The 9,083-nt window shown below is 41.0% G+C and overlaps 1 protein-coding gene across 1 annotated transcript; it reads right to left on the bottom strand.

The window, feature by feature from the left end:
• Positions 1-77: 77 nt before the first annotated feature.
• On the bottom strand, positions 78-8,520 carry LOC124065644 (polyribonucleotide nucleotidyltransferase 1, mitochondrial). The gene is made up of 28 exons (XM_046401201.1): positions 8,278-8,520; positions 7,943-8,003; positions 7,246-7,320; positions 6,973-7,078; positions 6,806-6,855; positions 6,616-6,679; positions 6,459-6,506; positions 6,211-6,324; positions 5,536-5,722; positions 5,279-5,330; positions 5,022-5,079; positions 4,785-4,881; positions 4,580-4,682; positions 4,271-4,341; positions 3,631-3,667; positions 3,452-3,518; positions 3,245-3,334; positions 3,020-3,073; positions 2,734-2,843; positions 2,528-2,599; positions 2,323-2,386; positions 2,138-2,221; positions 1,767-1,850; positions 1,517-1,623; positions 1,317-1,372; positions 1,051-1,129; positions 891-938; positions 78-797 (listed from the first exon to the last, which is right to left on the bottom strand). Exons 1-28 carry the CDS (start codon positions 8,394-8,396, stop codon positions 642-644), a joined length of 2,313 nt encoding a protein of 770 aa, XP_046257157.1. The 5' UTR covers positions 8,397-8,520; the 3' UTR covers positions 78-641.
• Positions 8,521-9,083: the final 563 nt, after the last annotated feature.

Genomic DNA, 9,083 nt, shown 5'->3' with positions numbered 1-9,083 from the left:
CATTTATTTATTTATTTCTTCATATCCTAAGCTGTCCTTAGGTCTGATAGAACTGGTTATGAATTTTAACACCAATAAACAACTACTGATTGTTTTATTTACATTGACTCAATTAAACTGTAAAAAGCAACACAACATAGGGAAAATAATACAAAAAATATGCTCTCACTTTGCCTTCTTTAAACATATCCACAGAGGCAGTGTTATCACACATGTGAATAAGAAAACCATTGTTAGTCTGTTGGGTAAAAGCTGTAAGATGACTGTGTTGGAGGAAACTGGAAGAAAACCCTCTTACTACTTGATGCTCTCAGTGGAGTCGGATATGCAAACAAGACACCATAAAAGGGGAATAAAAATACAACAGATTCAGATTTTTGGAAAACATGCGTCTCCTGCTCATTATCAACAAAGTTTTCTTCTCAGTTCGTGTCCATCCACTGGACAGACAAACAACATCAGGACACTGTATTTAATGAGGCGTGGTTCACTCCAGTGCAGTTTTAATACACCCATACCCATGACAGCAGGGTAAACCTCTTCATGTACCGCACTGGTTCAGTTTGTGCTGATGCTCTTGGTTTGCTTTGTGGCAGAATCTGTTCCTTTCAAACCCAGACGTTATCCTGATGGTGTTGGTGTCACAAGTCGGTGCTTTTCGTCTGACTGTTGTTTGAACCCACGGAGATGCTCTGTTTGTCACTCAGCGTCTTGACGAGAGTTGCGGCAGGAGACTGGAGCACCTTTCGTGAAAGCCTCATTCTGCCATCTGTTGGGTCCCGTCCAAAGTACTTGACCTGTGAGCATAAGTCCAGTCAGACAGCGTGAGCCCACAATGCAAACACAGGAGGCCACTTTTAATGACGCAGAGTGTAGTTACTGACACTCACCTGTATCTGCTGTCCCACCTCTAAACCCAGGGCAGTTGGATGTTTGATCTAAAAGGAGGAAAATACAAAAGAATTTACCTTTAAGCAGTGATTTAATTTTCAAACACTCAGATAAGGATGGACACACAGGCAAACAGTAAGCAGAGGAAAATTTTCTGACCCGCTTGTGGTCCAGTTGCGAGTTGTGGAGCAGGACGGCACTCATGTTGGGATAAAGTTTCACCATCACACCAATATCCCTGAAGCAGAGCAGGAAAAGACATCAGAAGCTGTTTGAACACTAAAGGTCTGATTCATTCATAGCCTGCTATTCCTCTCTTGACTGTTGAGAACATGAAAATCCTCCTAGACTGCAGGTTTGAACTGAGTGCTAAAGACTGGCATCAGATACTGTTCTACAGTCAGCATCGCAGTGTATTTGTTTACCGGATCTCGGTGATGGTGGCAGTGTAAACAGCACCGAACTCCAGCTGCTGTTCTTGCTGCAACACAAGACAGAAACGCACACATGTGTGTTCAGGCACATTTCCGTTAACATACACATCCAAAGACACCATTCAGTATCTTTTATTATGTTATGAGTTTATTTTTCCTGAAAATGAGCAGCTTTATAAAAGGAGACTCACATCATCCTTGCAGATCTCGCTGATGAATTCCTGGGCTTCGTTCATGGCTCCCGGTGTCGGAGCGAACACAGAGAAAGTCTCCTCGTCCACTTGATTAATTGTCACACCTTAAGAGCAAAAAAATGAATCTCCAGTTTCAAAATTTATTGTGTAGTGGACTGAAAATGGAAAATCTGTACTTTGTTCACAAAGATGTTGTGTTTCAGGTTGGTTTGCTGATTCAGTTCATGATTTTTAGATCACACGTCACCTGTTTGAGCTTGTAGCCTGCGTAGGTTATATCCCCCTGGACCGACGAAGCGTGCTCGTTTGGAAACAGGCACCCGGATATTTTCTGAAGACAGAATAAAACTTACACACATTCTAACCAGCACCACAAATCGTACAGATCAATACAGCATTCACAGTATTCTATGAGCTACTGCACCTTTAAAGCATCCTTTAATCATAATCCTGATCTAAGTATGACTGGGAAAGAGAAATGAGAAATTCTTTTCCGAATTATGTCCCTCGACCTTTTCAACATGCAATGTGGAATCACAATGAATTTTTGTGCGAGTGTAAAAGTACACAAAGGTCTACACAGTCATCAAGTAAGCACTTTCTTAACACAAAACTTACCAACAACAGGTCCATTCTCCTTCCTCGTGCTTCTGGGTTTTGCTATACATTTGTTCATAATGCCCAAGATTTCCCTCTTTGCCACTGGAACATAATCATGTCAAAACAACGGCAATTCAAAGGCAAAAACATTTGCACACTTCATTCTTGTAAAATCAGTTCAGTTTCACTGGCACTGAGCTTACCGGTGGCCTGTTGGACAGCCTCCATCACTACCTTCAGAGGCAAACCTGGGATCTTCACATCAGCCTGGAGGTTATACAAAGGCATGTGAAACCATTTCAGGCAAGTTTATTTTATTTTATTTGTTTATTTTCTTGCCTTTATCAGTTACAAAGTCAACCAGAAAGTTTATTTCACACATTTGCCAAGACTCAGTAGACACAGTACCTGTAAAGCGGTGATGCCCTTGTTTGTTCCTGCTAATTTGAAGTCCATGTCTCCCAGGTAGTCCTCGATTCCCTGCAGAGAAAATGATAATTGGCTCAGATTCAGCATCTCCAGTATAATTAAACATAGACATTAGTTTCAGATTACAAATTTGTATTTGCATTTGGCAGTGATGAATGGTTGTTCACACACTAGCTGTACTGTACCAGAATATCAGTTAGTAATCTGTAGTCCTGCATCTCAGCAGGTTTCTCAGGGTTGGCCTTGGAGATTAGACCGATTGCTACACCTGCCACAGGAGAAGAGATGGGCACACCTGGGAGACACAGACACAACATAACAGCACACAGTCACACTTTACTACATGTGAATCCGAACACATACAATACTAGATAAAACTGATTGTTACATCATGTTATCTAAAAACCAAAATTGTCAGCGTGAAGCTCCAGACATTATCAGCAGTGAAAGAGCTACTTCCCACTCTGGTACCTGCGTCCATTAGAGCAAGGCTGCCTCCACATGCCGAGGCCATTGAGGAGGATCCTGAAATGAGACAAAGGGGTGGAAAGAGGGAGAGGAAGGCGGGAAAGAGCATTATTCTTTCAGACATTGTAACCTGATGTTCCTGCCTGAGACATCCAGACAGACAGCGAGCAAATTCCCTGTGGTGACTGCGCTGTTTTTACACTTTAAAATCTATGTCACCACACTCACCGTTTGACTCGAGCACCTCGGCAGTCACCCTGATAGTGAAGGGGAAGTCTTTAGGTATGACTGGTCTCAGAGCTTTCTCAGCCAGGGCCCCTTTAGGTAAACACAAATATGTCAACAAACACAGTCTTAGTCCATATGATTCTTAACAGGACTGAGGGGTTGGCAGTGACTGAATTAGAGCAGGATGATGTAAATTTGAACACAAACCGTGTCCGAGCTCTCTCCTGTTGAGACCTCCCAGCTTTCCAATCTCATTGGTTGCATACGGAGGGAACTGAAAATAAAGGCAGGGTTGAATATGAGTTCACCTTTAAAACTAAAGGACACAGAAACAAAAGTCCAATAATCTCTGTGATTTAAAAAACAAAAAACTGTTTTTTACTCACTTCATAATGAAGCATGAAGTTTTTGTCCTTGATGCCACTGCAGAGAGAAAATGATTGAGAAAGCTTCTCTTTTGAAATGCTTTTAATGGTTTACATTAGCCTGTGTGGATAACTTAGGTTGTCTGGGTCCATTCCTGTGCATTTCATGATACAGTGGTTTCTCATTTGAAAAAGCATACCATCCAATGATCACTGCATAGGGGCTAACGATTAGCCAATCAGCAACACAGGCAGGAGTGTCAAGTGTTGTCTAGTTGTGCACTGAAACCAAGGTAGTAACAATAACTGGTAACCACTATCAACAAGATAGACAAAGCTTTTACACAGACAGCAGGTCTTTCCACTTCACTCATAAAACCCCTCTGACACGGAATTTGGTTAATGGAGGGAATGTCAGATGGATGAAAGATGGAAACAGAGTGGAACAAATCGACAATTAAGTCTATTTAATATCAGGCAACAATTTAGGACACAAATGATGATACACTGCATGCGATGCCACTCAGATTTATTCATTCACTCTTCATACATTGAGGTATGGACAGATTTGATGTTCTTGAGAAGTCAGGGCCAACGCTGTCTGAACTGTCCTGAATATGTAAATCATATGAATGAGTGGATTTGTGTGTGATCACTTTACCTCAAAGCTGTGGTGATAATGTCTGCTTTGACACTGGATTCCAGGGAATCAAAAGTGACGCTGCTCAGCACCTACGAGGGGGAAAGAAACGGGACGAGGTCCTGAGGTCTCTGTGTTTAAAGACGAGAGCAGCCTTTTCACAGTCTAATTTCTTGCACAACAAAGAATCTGATTGGTCACCCTCCTCCATGCATTCATTGTCAAACATACACTATTTTATCTTTCAAAACACCAACAAACTTCAGTCTTATGTCATCCTTCAAATCTGGGACAACATGTACTGTATGTTTCTATGGATGCATGTACTACCTGCGTTTGTCCTCTCTGAAACAGAGCCGAGCCATGCAGCGGTTTAAAGAGGTCGACATCGCAGGAAATGTTCCTTAAAGCAGTCAAGTCTCTCCCATCGCACCTGCAAAATGCAAAAGGAAAATGCAAAATTCCATGTCTTGCAGTAATTACCAACACACATCACATGTTATGAGAGTACACACTCATTTCTCCATGGACTTACCTCTTGTACTCATTAAGAACTAAATTGCGGAAGATTTCTTTGCTCACAAAGTTGAAGGATTCAATGACTTCAAAGGGCTCAGCCTGAGGGAATTTTTCTACATACAGAAGACACCAATTGACACTGTTCAGCTGACAGATAGGGACAAAATTTAAGTAAACAGATCCGGTTCAGTTCAAATGTAATAAATATGAAACATGACTGGGCGAATGGGGTTGCAACAATATGAAGATCTACCTTTAAGGTTCTCTTCAGTTTCTAGTCGAATTTTGTTGATAGCTTCATCTCTTGAAATCTAAGACAAGAAGAAGATCATTATTTAATAATCTGAAACATAAACATTTTTAAACGACAGAGTAGAATAGAAAGCCCGGGTGCTTTAAAATATCTAAATCCACAGAAACAGAAACCTGAATACTAAAATGATTTCAGAATGGCCACATGAGGTAGAAAGAGAAAGTTGACCAACAGAGATAACTCTGAGCTGACTTTACCTTATCGTGGGTGTAATCAGTGAAAATGGCGTAAATCCTCTCAGAAGCTACTCTACGAGGAAGGAAAGGAAAGAAAACAAGTCGTAATTAACATCTAAAACAACCCAAGCCCTATTTTGTGACTTAAATTACATTAAGCTCAGGTACTGCCTCATCAAAGTTTTATATGATGTTTTATCATTACATATACAACATATACAACATTACAACACTGAATACTCTAAAAGTAAGGAGAACAGTTTCATCGGTGGTCTTACTGCCGAACATGTTCCACCATGTCAGTCGGAGCTGAGAAGACCTTGACCGGGGAGCGCTTGGTGATCTTCAGTTCTCGCACCAGCTGCTGTATGGCCAGTATGATCTGCTGGGTGTGTTTGACTCCCACCTTCATGGCATGGCAGAAGTCCTGCTGCAGCACGTTCTCAGCTGATGCCTCAATCATCACTGGAAGAAGGAGAGCAACAAGAAAGAAAGCGTTGGATGAAGCTATCATCACCACCAGACAGACGGACAAGAAGAAAGTGAAACCTGTGACGTGTTGAACATAGTAGTGTAGTATGTAGTGATGACATCTACACCCAAGCAAGCATCCTTTTCAGTTAGTAAAACACGTAATAACAACCTAGATAATTTGTAACCTTACATCACACATGTACATTTTAACTGATTTAGATTTGGACAATTCGGAAGTTCTGACAAGTTACAACATATTCAGGCACATCAATTATTGCTATTTATACAGCAAAGTTAGGCCACTTCGCTTGGAACTCACACTTTCCAACTGCTGTACAAGACGGTCGGACAGTTTATATGGTATTGTTAAAGGTTTATGCATGAACACTAATACTAAATGAATATTTGTGTTATTGCTGCTAAGTTCCCCCCACCCCCCTAGGAAAAAAACTTGTCGTTTAACGTGTTAACCAACTTACCAACTTGACTGCTGGGAGCTCCAGCCACAATCAGGTTAAGAGTGCTGGAATTCATCTCAGCCCGAGTGGGGTTGATCAGCAGCTGTCCGTCTACCATACCCACTCGCACAGCACCTGCACGTGTGGGCAAGCAGTCCCAAGGACAAGTTTTAAAGAAAGTGTACAATAATATAAAGAAATGAAATTGAACAGACATGGGAAAACCAGTATTAAGGTCAATAAATAAACCTCTGCTGTGTGTTCCTCACCTATGGGTCCATTCCAGGGGATATCAGACATTGCCAGGGCAGCAGAAGCTTTAATGTAAAAAACAATACTGTTTTAACTAAGGATACTTAAAAAAACAAACAAAAAAAAAAAAAAAACCCTAAACTTTGTGGAAAACATGGATGAGAATTGACTCACCTGCATTAATAGCCAACACATCTGGATCATTGACCCCATCAACTGCCAGCAGGTTACAAAGAATCTTCAGGAGACATGAACACACATGCACACAGACAAGATGTCGGGGAGACAGACACACATCAGTCTTTGTTTATAAACCAAAGAGGACTCGACTATTATGGGAGGAAAAAATTCAAACTGAACTGACCTGAGTATCATAAAAGTAACCAGGAGGGAACAGTGGCCTGATTGATCTGTCTGAGAAACAGAAGCGTGAGGTTGACTGTCAGTCAAAGCATTCGCTGCTCTGATCGGCACACAGACCTGCTACACCACACACCATCTGTAAAACAACACGCCTTCTCATCAGCTCACCTATGAGTCTGCTGGTGAGGATCTCGTTGTCCGTGGTGCCCATCTCACGCCTCAAATAGTTAGTGGGGATTCGACCTGCAGCGGCTGCTTTCTGTCTGTAGTCCACCTGTCAGTCAAAGGAGACGTTCATTCACTAGACAAGCCAGAAATTCTTCTACCAAATCAGTTTACCTTACTTAACAAGGCCTTCTGAATGAGCATGACAAACTCACACAACCACAGTCTCAAAACAGAGGCAATTTGGGAATTCTACTGCGATGTCAGAGGACATACCACAAGAGGCATGAACTGAGACGAAGAAGGTTTGGTTTTGCTCACAGCAGTCACCATCACAGATGTGTCTCCCAGCTTCAAAAAGACAATGAAACAGGTTAGCAAAATTAGTTATAAAAAGGACATTTTAAGCAGTGAAGATTCACACATGTTTTTTAAGGAAACAACATTAATTTACACAAACACTATCACCCTGCATTACCACTTGGGCAAAGTGGGGCCTCATATTCCCATATCATGTGTCAACTTACTTGTGTTAATTTGATTAACTGCAAATCTGTTCCTGTCTACAGTATTAAAATCATGTCTACCTGTTATTAGAGACGTTCGAAATTTACATGGTGTGTATTCCTAAATAAGTCTGTCTTTAACAAAGAGCCAGTAGTCATTTTTGCCGAAGGCAGACATTTTTTACACAAGCCTATTACAAAAAAAAATCAAGCCAGTCAATTTTACTTTTCAAGCACAAACACAAATCACAGGGCTTTACAAACAACATGTAGGGAGGAAGATCCCTTTTCAAGAACGGACAAACATGCTGTAGATGTAGACTCAGTCTGACAATAAAGTAGCAACAATAAAATTACAACATGAAAATGTTAGGGAAGTAAACTGCAAACATGTATGAAGAATGTGGACAACAGAGGAGGATGAGCGCCTGTCACGTATCTGTTTGGTGCAACATGTTTTCCTGTACCTGAACTACAGCAGCTCCATCAGCAAATCTAGCAAACCTCCCTGAAGAGATCTGAAGTTTCCTACAAGAACACCAAGACCACAACACATCACAATGTCAGAGATACTAAACCACAGACATACTTAAGTGCAGTACAGTTACTTTTGTAATTTTGTGTTTTAGATAACAACACATCACAGGTGTCTATTCTGGATTTGGTTTAAAAGCTCCACGTGTAAAATCAGGGATACCAAAGTAAGTAACCATAAAGTAGTAAAGCAGTCAATTTAAGTGAAAATCACGCCTCGCCGCTGAAGACCTATAGGTGTTATAAGTGAATGGGGATGTCAACTTACTTCTCATCAAGGTCCACTCCCACACTTCGTGGATTAGCATGACTACTGTAAACACTGTGGTGACATAAACGGACATGAAGACGGGCAAACGAATGCCCCACTCGGAGCAAATACCTCATATCTGCAGACCCGAAAAGCTAAACAATAACTATCTGGGTACAGTCTGTGTCTTTACACTTTAAATATACGCGTGGGGGCTGCCATTGTAGCTCGTCACATGGGCGGAATTACGTCATCAAGCCGCGTATACTTATTGGACCCACCGACCGGGACCAGTGTGTCACATCAAAAGTGTCCGTACCATCCGAGCACATGTTCCGCTTTAGCTGTTTTATCCAAGTTTTGTTATGTTGTTAAGGAGAAGGAAGCGTCAGGCAGTCGCATCGTTTAGAAGACACAATGACTGATTATCACGTAATTATTTCTTTTTGATTTTTACCCTTTTTCAGAGCACATTTACATTTAGACCAGTCTCCATGCAAGCAGTAATATAATTGTCATAAGCTCATACTGTTTCTCGAAGGTAGAACAATAGCAGCACCTGTTATATGTACATGCAATATAATTGAATTGCCCATTTAAACCAATATATTGGAAAGAAAAAGAGAAGAGAGAAGGTAGTTGCAGCAGCTGGTAAGGTAAGCCTCAAATATGCAATTTGAGATCCTGACCGCTAGGTGTCAGGATTGCCTCACAAAGATCATCTTTCAGAAAAATCAAATAAATTAAAAAAAAAAGAAACTGCAGATTTTTTTTTAACACTATTTTTATTAGTATGATGATCCACTGCACACTTTTCATCTATA

This window comes from Scatophagus argus, chromosome 10 (genome assembly GCF_020382885.2).
Source record: "Scatophagus argus isolate fScaArg1 chromosome 10, fScaArg1.pri, whole genome shotgun sequence".
Classification (NCBI taxonomy): Eukaryota; Metazoa; Chordata; class Actinopteri; family Scatophagidae; genus Scatophagus; species Scatophagus argus.
Note: the sequence above shows the minus strand (reverse complement) of the source record. Positions and strands in the feature narration are given on the sequence as shown.

Coding starts and splice junctions, on each gene's coding strand:
- LOC124065644 (XM_046401201.1), bottom strand. CDS start 8,396: ATGAGGTATTTGCTCCGAGTGGGGCATTCGTTTGCCCGTCTTCATGTC. Junction 4,342..4,579: donor TTCAGAGAGGACAAACGCAG/GTAGTACATGCA, acceptor TCCCCCTCGTAG/GTGCTGAGCAGCGTCACTTT. Junction 939..1,050: donor CGCAACTGGACCACAAGCGG/GTCAGAAAATTT, acceptor TCCTCCTTTTAG/ATCAAACATCCAACTGCCCT.